General features: G+C 36.4%; 1 protein-coding gene across 1 annotated transcript in view; it reads left to right on the top strand.

Annotated features, from left to right (window-relative positions):
• Window positions 1-18,047, top strand: part of LOC135203186 (actin-like protein 6B) — a 411,151-nt gene that overhangs the window by 350,598 nt on the left and 42,506 nt on the right. Inside the window, 1 exon segment of the mRNA XM_064232898.1 lies at window positions 16,548-16,661. Coding sequence (XP_064088968.1) covers window positions 16,637-16,661 — 25 coding nt within the window. The 5' untranslated portion in view covers window positions 16,548-16,636.

Genomic DNA, 18,047 nt, shown 5'->3' with positions numbered 1-18,047 from the left:
GGCAACGGTGATCCCTTAACAACGTACCAATATTGCAGAAAATCAGACTAAGTTCATCAAAACAGGTGTGAGGTAATCTTGTAAGTAATTAAATTAATCAAAGGGCATCACTCCATCAACAACTTTAAAAGTCTAAGTATTTCCCTGGTTCTAAGTCACTTCAAATTAATTGAAGGAAAGCTGATCAATTACCACTCTATGTTTCTACCTAACATCAATATAATCAAATGCAAATATACTGGTTAGAAATGAAGTACTTTTAAAAATTTTAAATACAAAAATTTATTATTAAACTCAAAATTTATAAGTGAAATTCACAATATCAGGGAAAATTACTGTTACTTGAAAACAAAGTAAAGTTTAATTAATTCTTGAATCAATTAAGTAAAATTAAATCAAAATTAATTTATCACAAAATTCAAGAAAATTAATTCAATCAAAATTCAAAAGTGTTAGGCAATAATTGAAAATTTGAAATTAATTCACAAGTGCTAAACAATAATAAAACTTGAAAAGAATTCTAAGTAATGCAAATTAATTCACAGGTGTTAAATTTAATTAAATGTGCAATGATTAATTGATGAAAATAACTAAGTCAATTAAATTGTGAATGCAAATGAAAATACAGAAAAATGTGGACAATACCAAAATGGCAAAAAGCATTAATCACACAGAATATAAAATAAAAAGGCACACTTCAATAAGAAAATGAACAAATGCACAAAACATAAAAATCACTTCAAATGAATAAACACAAAACACAAAAATTTGCAATGTGTAAAAGTGTAAATCTTTTCACTCAAAACATTGTAACTATTAGTTTTTACCAAACCCTTCGTAACCATCTGTTATTAGTTATTAGTTGTTACCTAACCACTGTTCCTATCAGTTATTAGTTGCAACTAATAAAAATATAACACACTTTACCTTTTTGGTATACCATTGCTGCAGCTTGTTTCACACTTTCACAAAACCAGGCGCCGTTACCACAACAATGTTTGTTCAGATTCCACAAAAAACACTAAATAATACCAAATAAACTCTAAGAAATATAAAATCTGAAATTTACAAATTACGAGTGACCATTTAATAAGTACGAAATCGTTACGTTACTTTAAGATCAAAAGTGCTATGCGATGGAGAGAGAGAGAGAGAGAGAGAGAGAGAGAGAGAGAGAGAGAGAGAGAGAGAGAGAGAGATGTGAACGGTTTGAGTCTTTAAGCCCGAATGAAAAACTTCTCCCTTACGGAAGCTGGACTGGAGATGACAAAACGTTTTGGGCAACAATTCTTCTAGAAGCTTCCATTATGACGCAACTTTACAAAGAAATGTGTAATCTGCACGTGGCACTCGGCAAAGACGTACGCGTACGAGATCAGTCTGTTAAAAAAAGACACATACTCGACTCGATCGACCGAAGCAGAAGTCCCTTATCACACATGATGACGGAATCCCAAAACACAATGAAGACTCGAGCTCGCTTATCAAACATGTAGACAGATTAGGAAAAACAACTCTAGCTTTGAACGGACAAAGATATTCTCTCTCTTTCTACATTCTACGTTATATATTCTTTTACATTATGTTATGCAAAATCTGAACACACATTTAAAACATCCTATCTCTAAGCTATCTACGAATCTGAAAAAATGTTGCCAAAATTCTACATAACATTTTGTACAGTCTAAGAGGGGATATATGCATTTTGAAAGTAGCAATATATTATATATATATATATATATATATATATATACATATATACATATATATATATATATAGATATATATATATATATAGTATATATATATATATATATATATATATATATATATATATATATATATATATATATATCTATATATATATATATACTATATATATATATATATATATATATATATATATATATATATATATAATATATACATATATATATCATATATACACACACACACACATATATATATATATATATATATATATATATATATATATATATATATATATATATATATCTATTATACAGGCAGTCCCCGGGTTACGACGGTCTTGGCTTATGACGTTCCGAGGTTACGACGCTTTTCAATTATATTCATCAGACATTATTTCCAGGGTTACGACGCCTATAACACTCATCTAGCAGTTGAAATATGACACCAAAAATGCAAAATAATCAATATTTGAAGGTTTTTTTATGAAAAATGCCATAAGAATGCAGTTTACATAGTTTTCAATGCGCCCAAAGCATTAAAAGTAAGGTTTTCTTAGGATTTTTGACGATGTTCCGGCTTACGACGATTTTCGGCTTACGACACGTCTCAAGAATGGAACCCCGTCGTAACCCGGGGACTGCCTGTCTGTATATATATATATGTAACATGGGGGAAGAACCCCCAGTATTCATAAGGTAAGCGTGGACACGAAACGGAAGGCAGACCCACACATCCCATTACTTATAACCTTTCTCTCTCTCTCTCTCTCTCTCTCTAGCACCGACAATCTCTCTCTCTCTCTCTCTCTCTCTCCAAGGAATCTCTCCATTCTAACAGGTAATGAAAATGAGAGAGTTGCATCATAACATTAGCGTTTATTAACAAGAATAAATAAATCAATTAACCAAGTAATCCAGTCTTACAGACTAACTCAAAAACAGTACAATGTCTAGTCACCAAAGAAAGTCCACACCCCTCCGGGAACTCTTTGTCCCCCGGCATTCAGATCCGTCTGTTTCAAAGATACAGAACACATCCCGGTAAGTACACACAAGTTTAAAGACAAAGTTAATAAAATGGAACATCTTACAAGATATCAAACAAGCCATCCCTTTGGCTAAAGCACTTGAACACTTACCCAGACAGCCGGACACTAAACACTATGTCACAAAAAACTCCCCCCGGCGAATGCCACGGCATCTTTGCCTGTGACTCGAAGCCCTCTGTCAAAATCCCTCCCATAGGCTTGGGTATGAACCTATTTAACAGAAAGAGGCGCACACGCACGTACGAACACACAGTTCGCTAGCGCCTCATGGTTCTAGCTGCATCCGGTTTCACAAAGGCACTTTGAGAAGAGTTCATAAACTGTCGTACATTGACTTCCTGAACTAAGCACTTTTATCTCACGCCACCCCCAGAAACTCATTCATCAGCTACTCTCAGGTCGTCACCTCTGCACTGTTCTCCACATTCCACAGGTCACAGAGAACGCACGAACAATATATTATTAATCAAAACCCTAGGCCTTACAGATAGCTCGGCCTCGCACAAATGCTAGCTCCCACCTAGCAAAATTGCTTATAACACAAAACACTGGCCGGCTTAAAATAAAATAAGTAAAACTGCACGTCTCTGGCATTATAAAATAAAATCTGTTACTCTTATCTCTCCCAATAACACAAGACGCATTTTCTCTTATATTTTCTGCATTAGGATTCTTGAATATCCCTCTTCGTTTGTCTGCAAGTAGCTGAACAGACAGTAGACTGTAGCTAACTGTAGGAAGACGGAATGCCTCCCTCATCGTAGAAGACTTCTCACGGCTTCTGTGGATCCCCAAAAAACACGCTGTAGAATTCTCTCGATCACCCACGTGGAAATTCTTGTAATCACCCTGGACAACATGGCAGCAACCTCTCTTCACGGCTGGTGGACGTCTTGCTGGTGTCGGGGAACGACTTTTTTGGCGTTAGTATGTCAGTCAGGTCTTTAGTCAATCTAAGAAAATTAAATCAGGTATACTACTTCTATCAAACAATGATCTCAAAAAGTCAGAAATACTAACTGAACGTCTCCCAATTAACTCCCTTAATATGACTACCAAATCATAAGTCATCATCACAACTCTCAAAGAAAAAAGAAACATCAAGTTCTAGTTCTCCAACTCAATTCGCCAAACTCACACATCAGCACACACACAGCTCAGAAATCACAGCAACTCCACGGAATTCTGCACTCACATTTCAAACTCGAATGTGCTCTCAAGAAAAAAAAAAAAAAAAATCGCAATAAGCTCAAGGAAAAAAAAAGAATCACGTAACACCCAGGCCCAAAAATGTTCTCTCAAGTTCTGATATTTAAACAACCCACAAAATCAGTAAAAATCTCCAACTTTTAACAGCAAAAACCCCTTTACTGCTCAATAATTAATTACAATGAGATTTAATGTCAAACTCCCATTTACGTAAGCAACAACCCCAGAAAAATCACATCTCCCGGTAAAATCAAATCTCCCGTCCAAAAAAGAAATGCTACTTAAAACTCAATCCCCCAAATTATATCTCTCATAGGAAAAGGAAGAAAAATAATAATAATAAAAAAAAAAGGATAATCACAAGAAGATTTCCCCAATCACAAAATACATAATACATGTATAATATGCATAACTCCTGCGTTTTTCCCAAGAAATGCTCCATGTAAAGTTATGGAATTTGCCAGAAAGCAAACTCTCACACATGCGCTTTCGTGAAATGCTATTGCCAACATTTCCAGATATTGCAAAAATTCTGATCTATCATCATCAGAAGAAAAGAAACAGCACAGCGCTCATCACATCGCTTGTCAGCAGAAAAATCGCCTGCGGACGTATGCTCTAACAGTAGCATAAAAATTGTCTAGTCAGACACATAAGTTTGGAAACTCATGATTCTCTAGAAAAAAAGGTCTAACTGACACATTTCACAGAATTAACTCCAGGATATGACTAATGTGTTCAAAGACTGTCTCAAAGACTTATTCTCTCAACATGACTTTTCCCAAATTATATTTCTCCAAGAATAACACACTTGTGAACATAAAAAATGCACACACATCTCCATAGGACTCGTAATGCAGTAATGACACTCGCCTCTAAATAGACACGAAACCAAAAAAGAGAACCACAGAAATCTTCTTTTGTCTCGAAAAAAACTCCATGACCACAAAAAAAAGGGTTACCCGCCAAAGATTAATTCCAACTCCATTATGAGACACCATATTAATAATAACACCACTCCGGTTATAAAAATATTTCCTCCATTTGGTTAATAACCAACCCCCTTATATTATTCTCTTATTTCTCCAACAGCCACATGTCAGTAAAAAAAACACCACTCCAAGAATAGAGAATAATCACCTCTATTTCGGCAAATACAAAATATTTACCTCTATTTCCCCAATAACTCCATGTGGAACAAAACAAGGCTCCAAAAAATATATCTCCAAAAAATGTGCACTCAAGGCAACTAACTCACATACTCACAAATATTGCCCCATAATCTCCAAATATGTGTCTCCATTTGCAACAAAGATGGCTGCAAAATTATTGAACTAAACATAGCTCTCATCACATTATTGGCAAATATCAACAATGGCCAAAAATATATCTCCCATATATTATATCTCAAATATAACTCCAAAATAATATATCTCAATTATATCTCAATTCTAACTCCAATTCTCCAGAGAATAACTCAATGTTATAGTCAAAAACTATAAAAACTCTCTCCATTTAGCATAACTGCTAAAAAAAAGGGCAAAAACTCGGCAAATAAAACTGTCTAGAAAATTCTAGAAAAAATCACTAATGTGCCACAAGTCATTATAACAGAACTCCCAATTCACAGTGTCCTAGCCAAGACTTCTCCATATGCACTACGACATAGGCCACTAGAAAACTTAACCAAGTTTCATATCTCTCACAAAGTTGTCACAAACACAACAAGGTTATTGTGCAAGAAAACTCACAATTTCTGGAACACAAATATCCAGAGAAAAAATGTAGTGCCATTACGTATGCATTCAAAACGTGCAAAAAATTCTCCCATATATTTCTCTATAGCATCAAATAGCTAAAACACGAACACGTTCCCGAACAATGACTCTAAGTCATGAACTGAGATAATATTCACACTAACTGGAGAGAAAAAATAAATTCAAATTCACCCTTGGTAAAAAAAAACTTGTGTCAGCGATGGCTAATTTCCAAAAAAAGGAGAAAAGAAAAATCAACGGCACCACTAACTATCTCCCGTAACTCACTAGATGTCAAGCAATTATCTGCTAAACACAAAAAAAAGGAAAAAAAACTAAAATAATGTGTTGTTAGTTCCTCCCATATTCAAAAAAGATTTCACCTCCCTTGATAGCATTACGGCACCCACGTATTAGTATATAAAAAATCAGTATCAGAAATATCATTATCACAAAATCACCAAAAAAAAATTGCTATCATCAAAATCATCAGTATCAGTACAAAAAATATCACCAATGTTAATGCTTGTCCATTCTCCAAAAATTCAGCAAAAGTTCAGCAAGTTTCACCACAATTCACCAAGATTCAGTCAGATTCATCAAGATTCAGCAAAACTCATCCCCGTGAATCACTGAAATATTCTCCTAAGTTACAAAAACTCAACAATTAACTATGACAAGACTTCTCCCATTAATTCATTGTAATAATTCTCCTTGAATAATTATCTGTAATAATTACCAACTAATCTCCCATGAAATATCTCAAAACTCTCGTAAAACAATTCTCCCGTAATGATAATTATACTTAAGCAAACCCTCCGTGACACATCTCAAATATAATAATTATTAATAATAATAATAACTCTCCATAGCAATAATTCTCTTGCAAAGATCTCAAGTAAGGGTGAAATTCAAATAGCATACAACAGTATTGCTGAATCCTATGGCATACAATTTCTCCAGATGCAACACCATTTCATAACACCATTGCAACACAACACAGATACAACACCAATCATCGGCATTTCAAAGTAATTTCTCCAACACAATAAAAAAATAATCTGTGTATCCCCCTTATATTTGTGTCTTTCAAGGCACAAAGAAACATATAACACATCCCGTGCATGTTAACTACTTTTCCCCTCATTCACGGAAAAGAAAAATCTCTTTTTATTTCCTTTTCTCTTCGTCCAAGAGAGAGAAAAAAAATCTCTTTTCTAAAAAAAAGACTCTACGGGCATTTCACTTCATCAACTAATCAATCAGCTGATATCTTAGCATCCAATGTCAAGGCCAGACCCATCCCCAACACAAAGAAAAAAAAGAAAAAGGGGGAGTTCACCCACACTGAGAAAAAAAAAAAAAAATTTCTCCCCCCCGTGAGAACAACCCCTCAGTCGAGCGGCAGAACAGCCCGAGGCATACCAGCAGTACCCCCATCTCCCCTTGAACAGTGTCTGAGGACCCCTTCCCAAGGTATACACTAGTACCCACCTCGCAATGCAAGGCGCCTCTCTGCAGAAATGTGCTGAGCCCGTAAAATTGTGGCCGCTCTGTGTCACTAAGCCAAATATGCTTATCTAAGCACAGTTCACATGCATAGAAAAATACACCTTAATACACTCTTATGTGTTTAAAACAAAGACAAATACGTCTATTATAAACACGTGCAAATAAAGAAAACACCTCACTATGGGCAAAGACAAGAAAATTTGTTGACCTCTTGAACCAATCCCATAACCCTGAAATATTTAAACAAAAACCCTCTCCCTTTGATAAACAATAGTTTTAACACTTACCACTCCATAATGGGAACAAAAGGAACTCTAAATTCTTCGTAAAACGCGGTAGTGATATATGCATTAAACACAACACCCGCACGGGTATCTCGGAACACTCTCGTCATTACACAAGCAAAAGTCACACTGGGTGCGCTCACTGCTTCTAGGCTGACTCCCTGGGAAAAATGCTGAGTCCCCTAAAATCCTTCCCTCCCATTTAGCACAGTTAACAGACAGATATTTTCTCATTTTTTCTCACTAAGTAACTGAAAACTAACAGTTTAACGATTTTCCCCAATCCCACCAAGCTTTGTCGTTCGAAAACTATCGCTAAGCCATAACCCCTTTTATTTTCTAACTGGCCACCCATCTCTACATTGGCGTTCCTAGGCATAGAAAAGAAAGAACACTTTTATATCCCCTCTTAACCGTCTGCCACCACTGTAACATGGGGGAAGAACCCCCAGTATTCATAAGGTAAGCGTGGACACGAAACGGAAGGCAGACCCACACATCCCATTACTTATAACCTTTCTCTCTCTCTCTCTCTCTCTCTAGCACCGACAATCTCTCTCTCTCTCTCTCTCTCCAAGGAATCTCTCCATTCTAACAGGTAATGAAAATGAGAGAGTTGCATCATAACATTAGCGTTTATTAACTAGAATAAATAAATCAATTAACCAAGTAATCCAGTCTTACAAACTCAAAAACAGTACAATGTCTAGTCACCAAAGAAAGTCCACACCCCTCAGGGAACTCTTTGTCCCCCGGCATTCAGATCCGTCTGTTTTCAAAGATACAGACATATCCCGGTAAGTACACACAAGTTTGATATCTTACAAGATATCACAAGCCATCCCTTTGGCTAAAGCACTTAACACTTACCCATACAGCCAGGCCGGGACACTAAACACTATGTCACAAAAAACTCCCCCGGCGAATGCCACGGCATCTTTGCCTGTGACTCGAAGCCCTCTGTCAAAATCCCTCCCATAGGCTTGGGTATGAACTTATTTAACAGAAAGAGGCACACACGCACATACAAACACACAGTTCGCTAGCGCCTCATGGTTTCTAGCTGCATCCGGTTTCACAAAGGCACTTTGAGAAGAGTTCATAAACTGTCGTACATTGACTTCCTGAACTAAGCACTTTTATCTCACGCCACCCCCAGAAACTCATTTCATCAGCTACTCTCAGGTCGTCACCTCTGCACTGTTCTCCACATTCCACAGGTCACAGAGAACGCACGAACAATATATTATTAATCAAAACCCTAGGCCTTACATATATATATATATATATATATATATATATATATATATATATATATATATATGTGTGTGTGTGTGTGTGTGTGTGTGTGTGTGTGTGTGTGTGTGTGTGTGTGACAGAGTTAGAAACAGCCATGGCTAACGACTCGGAGGAAATCAGATGGATTATAATAATAATAATAATAATAATATGCTTTATTTCAGCTCAGGGCCATATACATTGAATATACAAAATACAGACAGTAACATACACAATCTAGATACATGAGACATGATAAAAAAGAAAAAGAAAATGAATAATCGGCACTTATCCACAAAATAGCTGAGGTAGCATAAAAGCTAGTAATCATAATACTGGTAATAACTAATAATATTGGTGAGAAAAAAAATATGCATTGAGAGTAATAACAGTTAGTGCACATATTATATAACTTAAATTTCAACTAGAGACCTTAGGTGGTTACAGTAGTCAGGTCCAGAGGGATAAATACAAAAATTGAATGTAAAAAAAAAAAAACTTTAACTTGATAGTAATTACAGTAATAATGAAAAATTAAAATATCAGCAATAAATGTAATAATGACAAAAACTGCAGATGGCATCTTGCCAATACAGATATTAAGTCCTTTAGGGGGCCAATACAGAGATTAAGTCCTTTAGGGGACAAAGGCCTCATTTTCCCATCTTTCCCACAATTTAGATCTTATTGCTTCACTCCTTAGGATGCTTTGTATGAGCGAGTTGCTGCTGTTTCTCACTCGGGTTACCAGACTGGACATTGTTCGCCTAACAATGATTTTTAAATTGTCCAGGTGGTTTTCTATGAACATCTGTGTGGCGGAGTGGTAGCGGGGAGTGTTTGTGAGGCGTCTCAGAATGTCATTGTGCACAACAGTGATGGGTCTCATGGTCTCTCGGGTATAGTTCGTCCAGAGGGAACACCCATAGATACTGTAGCAGTACGAGCGGAAGAGCAGCAGTTTCACGTCTCGGTGACAGAAGGCAAACCTCCTTACAATCTTGTTGCCAGCTGCACATATTTTACGACGCCTCTGTTCAATGTCTGCCGTATCTTTTAGGTCGTCGGTGATAATGTGACCCAAATACGGAAATTCGTGCATAAATTCCAGCCAATGGTTTCCGAGGAAAATTTGTGGTTCTGCAATATGCTTAGGCGATCTCGGGAGCAGCGACAGGCACTGGGTCTTGGTTTTGTTGTAGATTATATCAAATTCCTCTGCATATTGGCGGCAGGTGTCGATGAGTCGTTGGAGACCTTGCACTGATGGGGAAATCAGAACCATATCATCGGTGTAACAGAGGTTGTTTATAGTTGTTTCATTGACGGTGCATCCGATTGGGAGTGAGTTCAGTTTGACATTCAAGGCATCTGTGTACATATTAAACAGGTATGGAGAGAGAATGCCCCCTTGCCGAAGCCCGTTTAGGGAGCCGAAGGTGTAAGATAATACGTTACCCCATTTGACACAGAATTGCTTTGTGGAGAACCAGCAATGTAAAATGCCCTTTTATGCAGCTTCAGGAAGAGCTTCAGGTAGTTTATTTTGTCAAATGATTTTCTCACATCGACAAAACAAAGGAAAACAGGAGAGGCTGATGATAGATAATAATTCAGCCATTCTTTCAGTATGTAGATGCAGGTATCGGTTGAGTGGTTTGCTTTAAACCAGAACTGGTTTTCAGTGGTGTGTAGAAAGGGGAGAAGTCTCACTAGAAGAACAGACTCAAGTATCTTCGATGCGATCGTTGTGATTGCAATCGGCCGGTAGTTGCCAGGGTCAGCTGCATCCTTTAGCTTGTTTTTGATTATGGTATCAAGTGAACTAAGAGTAGGGAGTCTGAAGAAACCGGTGAATTATGCACGCATTGAATAGGGCAGCTAGGCCAAAAGATTTGAAGGCCTCTCTGGGCAGGGAAGACCATCACAGCCGGGCAATTTAATATTAGGTAGGCTGTTTATGGCATCGCTGATGTTACCTGGCGTAATACGGTCTGCAAAATGAAATTGAATGTTGTCAGTAAGGAGGTTATCTACATCCCTTCGGGAATCTTGATCATTTATGCAATTCAGGATATTGTTGAAGTGATCGCCCCACATACTTGCGATAGCTTCATCTCCGACTGCTTCCCCTACTCTCTGTGATAGCTTTTAGTTTTGGGATTTAAGGACTGGATATCTTTCCAAGACGAAAGATAATCACCAGATTCTAAGTTTATAGACATTGCATCAGCTCTTAGTTGTTTTTCATTTAACCTGCAATGCTTAAGAGCAAGTTTGAACTGCGCTCTCACCTGTCTCATTAGTAATGCAGTGTGCCCTTCCCTGGGGCTACCATTTTGCCTCCACAGTAAAAACATTTCTCGTGAGTATGTATACAGATCTTTAACCAAGTCATTCCATCCAGGTATATTACGAGAATTACCTTGACGAAATCAGTAGGCAGTCCTGCCCGAAGCAAGCATAGCGGAGATTATGTTCGAATAGAATTCATTCAGATCCCTCCTGTGGTGGTCGCCCTAAAGTATCTGGTTTTCTGTTGGATTTTAAAATCCCAGTTTACTGCTGGTGGGCGAACAATTTGGGGGTTCACGGTAGGGAGGGATGGGGTACTGAATGACACCTGTAATGGGATGTGATCGTAGCCCGTTACAAGATCATAGCAAATATTGCAGGTCATAATAGAATCATGAAGTTGTGGAGATGTGATGCAGTGGTCCAGCCAGGAGGTTGTAATAGCGTCCGCTCTATTATGTACATATGAATAGGAGGAGGGAGGGAGGAGCATTACATCTCTAATTTGGAGAGCATGATTTTGACAGAAGCGAGTAAGTTCATTATAAAATTGTTTTTTGGGGTGAGAATTAAGGTCCCCGATTATACAAATATGATCAGCAGGAGAATCATGAATAATACTGTATAACTCCCCTAGGATCATGCAGTAATGATCAAAATTATTGTTATTTTCCCATGGCATATAAACATTAATAATTAGGATTTTAGAGTTCCCTACTGTCACTTGAAGCCCCAGCAATCTGTCACTCCTGTAGGTCATCACCTTTATCATATTGTTTAATGATTTGTGCCACAGGAAAGAAAGGCCCCCTTTCGGGCGACCGGCTATGATTTGATCTGTAACTTGCATCGATGAAGTCGAGAAGGTTCTGAAGTCTTCATGAATTGAATCGCAGATGGCATTGACCGACTGGGCTATAACCTTTAGAGAGGCCAGGGATGCTGGCACATCCTTCATTTCATGTTCCTGGATAGCTAAATACATTAAAAGAGATGAATCCTTTGTTAAAAGAAACTGGAACAAAAATCCATATGACAGTCATCGCAAAAAGAGTGAGAATCTTGGAAGGCCTGAAGTCCTTTCTCAGGAGTCAAAAGACATCATAGCTGAGGCAGTGAGTAGACCAAGAAAGTCTTTACTTGAATTGGCGCTTGAACTAGAAACAAAAAGGGGAAAGAATAGAAGTCATAATGCTATATATCATGAGTTGAAAAAAATCTGGTATCAAGCAAGCCCAACATCACTCAGCAATAGAGAGAAGACTGCATGGTTTTGTGGTTCATTTCTTAAAGATTGGGATGAAGCTGACTTTCTCCATGTTGCCGCATCAGACGAATTATTCATTTACACAGTCAGGAAGCCAAATCATAAAAATTACATAATTTGGGCTGCAAAGTTGGATATCAGCTATGACGTGCGCTATTGCCAAGTTTTGAAATTTCCTGAATGTTTGGGAATTTTTTTCTGTTTCACAGCCAAACGGTTAATGTGGATCATCAAAGAAAAAGGACAGTCATGGAATGGCGAATACTTCAGAGAAACTGTGCTTACTGGTGGAGTATTTCCTTTCCTCAAAGATCCTGAAAATGTGGTTATCTGTGAAGAAGTCACATTTTTGCATGATAGGCATCATGTTTCAAGGCTCTTCAGACACAGGAGCTACTTCGAAACAGTGGTATCGATTTCTTCTCATCAAGTGAATTTCCAGTTAGCTCCCCTAACCTTAATGTGTGTGAAAACATTGGTACTTGTATCTTAAAGGATCGTGTTGAAGTGCGCACAGTGAACTATGATGGCATACAAAGCCTCGACGACCTGGGAAGAGAGGTGACCGAAGTGCTCAGGGAAATGGAGTTTGAGTCTCGACTTTTTTGCGATTTCCTGAAATCATACCCCCGTCAAGAATGCAGGCTGGTGGTACAGGCAGATGAAGGTGGCCACACAAAAGTATCAAATACTCAGAGAGAAACTTAAATAAATACCTGTTCTGAATTACTTTTGTTTTTGTCTATATCAATTTTAGTTTTATGCCTCTAATTTCGAAATACCCTGTATATATATATATATATATATATATATATATATATTATTTATATATACAGGGTATTTAGAAATTAGAGGCCCCCCCTCTACAGCATAAACTAAAATTGATATGGACAAAAACAAAAGTAATTCAGAACAGGTATTTATTTAAGTTTCTCTCTGAGTATTTGATATTTTGTGTGGCCTCCATCTGCCTGTACCACAGCCTGCATTCTTGAGGGGTATAGTACATATACATACATACATATATATGTATATATATATATATCTATATATATATATATATATATATATATATATATATATATATATATCTTATGGGGATATCATTAACCACAGAGCGCAGTATGACAGTCGACTTCTTGTTATACGGAATCTGATTATTTTTCCAGTGAAATATTACTCCTTCAGAATTTTTCAACGCGCTGCTGTTGCGTATTTTCAAGAAACGACAAATTAAGAGTCAAGGATACTATTCGGAAGACGGTTAATGTTCTTTAATCCTGGGTGTTAAGTTTTACTTTTTGTCTTTTAAATTCTGGGGTGCGATGTTGCTCTCTTGTTCGTCATTTTGTGGCACAACGCAGTAATATGGGAAGTTTCCATTGTATAACATTCACCTTGGGAATGAGGTCAACATCACAAAGTGTTTTTCTTTCTTTATTATTCATGGGTATCTTCATATTCTGAGCTTTCGAAATTTTTCCTTTTCTGTAGGAGTACAGGATAATACAGCCACTTCTTTTCTCCTCGGTTAAAAAATAACATCTATTTCTTGTTTATAACTCTTATTAAATCTTTGCGAAGTTACAAGTCATTATTGTCGATTAGTTTATAGGGTGAGGGTGCCGGTTTATTTGTTTTGTTTTGTTGATATAACTATTCACAAACAGCCGCAGCCTTTTCATGTCTGCTCGTAATTTTAGTAGCTTCCCTCTTTTTGTTAGTATTGTTTCTCACTTATCTTAAGCCGGTCACTTCTTTTCTTAGTACATACATCCTGTATATCGGAAGTTTTCTTTTCTTCATTTGATTTGCTATCTTTTATTCCTCGCTTGCCATAGTCCATCCTGAAACAGTGATTGGTTGTCTTTAATTTCTGATTATTCCACAACACCAGATGGGTTGGTATATATACTCAGTGTAGTTCCAGCGAACTAACGTGAACACTTGATTATATAAAAAAGTTGACATTTTTCTTGCAGGAACAAATTTGATTCAGTTTGCAATAATGGAGCAGCAAATTATGTTTCGAATATTTATGAAATATTTTTTCTAAGAGCATCTTTTTTCAGTATGCACGGCCGGCTTATCTATAATTTATGTTATTTCATAATAAGATTAGTTAGCAATGGAGATGTTTTTACTTGTCCTTTAATAACTGAATTACTGTCACTCATGGCTAAGTTGGATAAACATCCATATCTTTACTTTGGTTTATTTTCGTTGATTATCAGGCTGTGATTATTCCAGATGCTTATAAAATCTTTTATGTCTCTTGTAACTGGGACTCTTATCCACAAGTTAATCTTCATACACCAGATTGTTTTATTTCATCAATTAGTGCATTTACATAGCCTTCTGTTTTCGTCAATAAAAGGCATTTCATTTGTACCTGGTGTTGCATTTTCTTTTTTTTATGCATATTTTACAAAAATGTCTAATTCTTTCGTTTGCCTTCAATTTCCCAGTTCTTCCAGCAGAAAATCGTCTGTCCTATCACCGGATGTTCATACCCTTGATATATCAATATACATTGATTTACACCATTGCGTATACAGTTTATTCATCTGCGAAGAAAAAAGTTGTTTATCGTCATAATGCATTTTTAATTTCTAAGCTTTTGAAAAAAAGGGGGTCAGGCCGGGCCATAGCAAATGAGACAGTTTGTAATCTAAGAATTCGCTGTGGTCAAAAAGACTATCATCTTATTCATATCAGTTATTATTTTAAAGGCGGAAATCGCCTCATCTCACATGATATCTAACGTGAAAGTAGCGGACTTATTGAACTTCATTGGGAACATTTTTAAAACTGAGCAGATAGGTACCAACTTCACAAATTAAATAAAATAGACATCATTATACAGACAATTTTGTATTTTAATATTGGAGTGAAGCTTAAAAATAAAGCTCGGAAAAAATACATTTTCAGGATTTTAACATCAACCTTTGTGGAATCATAGGTGCTATACTGTTACCACAAAGTATACATCATTATAGATCATTAGAAAGGTAATTTAATCTACTACAATTTTGCATGTAATAACGTTTGTTATAAAATTCATTCTTTATGAGTATAACGCGAAAATGTAAAACATAGCGAGGGGACGTGGGCGGGTTTTGCCCGCCTAAAAATTTCGCCAGAGGCATCGGACTTTTTTATTTTTATTTTCCTGTTACTACTATGGACCTACCTGAACATATTGGTAAAGGAATTATCTGGTTACATATTGGTCCCCGGTTCGACGCTTAGATTCCCTTTCTAATTTTATATGTAGTTTTATTGGGAACTCTTTTCGAACATACCACCTTCACAATTGAGTAAGATATATAGTTATAATACGCCATTATATTGATTTAAAAAAAAATATTTTAATAGTGCAGCGAAAACGTTTTCAGAAAATGTCAATTTAAAAAGTTAAAAGACAAAATTAGGAAAAGATGCATTTTCAGGTTTTTAACATCATCCTTTGTTGAATCATAGGTACTATACTAACAAAGAAAGGTATACATCATTATATATTTTAAATAATTTATCTACTTTAATTTCGTATATAATGAAATATAAAAAATAGCTATTTCTGTTTTTTTTTTTTTTTTTTTTTTTTTTTTTGTTTTTTTTTTTTTTTTTTTTTTTTGGCCCCCTAGGGACCCCCGAACGTATTTTTTGGGGAGAGGGGTTGATGGGGTTGGTTGGTTAATACATAAAGGACTTATCAGAACACATTGGTGAAAGAATAATTTGGTTAAATTTTTTCCCCGGTCAGTTCTAATCCGCCGTTTTAACGAGAGTCACAAGTAGCTATAGTGGAACGATTTTACTGTTACATTACTATTGCTATTATGTATTCGAACTTTTTCCGCTTTTTCAGTAATGAAATTATATTATAACACGTTTTTATTTGGCAAGCCTAACTTACTCTGTCGGAAAATTCGAGTTATGTGAGATGTCATTATGAATCAAAATAAGTCTGAAACTGATCAATCGAAATGGTCAGAGGCGCGAGGTTGTTTAAAATTCCCTTTTCATATGTATACGTATATCTTGTCAAAAACTTTCTTATTGAGAGAGAGAGAGAGAGAGAGAGAGAGAGAGAGAGAGAGAGAGAGAAACATTACCATTTCAACTTTTAATGGGTACCATTTTGTAAGCTTGGTAAACCTTCCTTTGTTTACATGTGTCAGCATCGAGTCGCCGACTCCTAGTCTCCAATATTAGCGTCCCGGCCTCTTCGTAGCAACCAGTCGTTCGACAAAACAGTATTTAGAAAACAATGAGTGGAGGTGTTTATGGCGGAGGTAAGTAACGATAAACTACTTCTTGTTTCTAAAACAAAATAACCTCTCTATTACTAGGTAGCCCATCCTTAGGCTACTGTCAACAGTAGGCCTATCACAGCTTACTTGGGTAAACAACCGCCTGGCCTGAATCAACTCCCCGACGATCACGGAATGCCACCCTCCGAAAAAGTACTTATAACGCGTCCTGACACCGGAGATGGGCATCATTCGCGACTTGTTGGTGAGAAACGTAGCTAAAGACCTCTACTCTCCTTTCGAAGTAAGTATTTTCTCCAAAGTTAGAAATTAAGGCCAAATTTTAAGATTTAAACAGAGGGTAGTGAAAAGGGTGTACACGGCAGTGCAAATCTCACCAAAACGCTTTCAAAATTTTTACTTACGCTTCAGTATTTTAGAAGATTGACGCCATCTCGATGTTTATGGAGTCGCTTGTGTCAACAAACTTCCCATTTCCTGTGATAAATCCGTACACCACTTGTACCCACAGACGCTGGGGCACTTTCGTCACAACAATCGGAACACAGTCCCTTACCAGGACGTTTTAAAGTAAACAATTGTTTTGGTAGAAGACGACGATGAAGCGTGCACTTAGATAATTTTTTGAATAAATAGTAAAACCAATATTTTACATATTTATGATGATTAATTTGAAAATATTCGTTATTGAAAAAGTAACTCGATTCTGACTCAAATTTAAGTAATTATTTTTTGGAATTAGAACGTTCTTTTAAGTCCTGTATTTTGACGTCATGACATCTTGACTTCTTGACTTTCGTACGAATTGTAAATAATTGCTATACTCAACTCTCTTGCAGAACAGTTTACCAGTTATTCATGCAAATTGTTATCAGCTATTCATGTGATTGTTATAATCGTAATGCGCATACATATCTTTATTATTTACTTTTTGGATATATGAAGATGTATTACTGCCGTAGTGTGACACAATCGCTTTCGGTCCCTGGGCCTCTGTTTTTGCACCATAAGAAATTAATGGGGCTGAATTTGCATTGACCAAAAAGTCGTTAAAAGAGGAAAGATCCCGTCATTGAGGGGTAGCTATATGTTTTGAATGAGAAAAAATAAAACAAATTTATACAATTGCTAGCTTGTAAAAAATACTTGATTACAAAAAACCTGATTGACAACTAAGCAGCATACCTACAGTGCAAGACAGTGCAAGCATGTTTTTGGGCAATATTTTCTGTAACGAACACTCGCATCAGAACGAGGAATTTTGGCTATAGTGCATTACGTACATCCAATGCCGTAATTTATAAGGGTATCGTGAATCACTAATCATAAAAAAAAAATAACGACACTTGTCCTTATACCAAGAGACAAAAACTCCATTATCCAGAAATGGATACGAACACGCATAAA

The sequence above is a fragment of the Macrobrachium nipponense genome, chromosome 33 (genome assembly GCF_015104395.2).
Source record: "Macrobrachium nipponense isolate FS-2020 chromosome 33, ASM1510439v2, whole genome shotgun sequence".
Taxonomy (NCBI): Eukaryota; Metazoa; Arthropoda; class Malacostraca; order Decapoda; family Palaemonidae; genus Macrobrachium; species Macrobrachium nipponense.
Note: the sequence above shows the minus strand (reverse complement) of the source record. Positions and strands in the feature narration are given on the sequence as shown.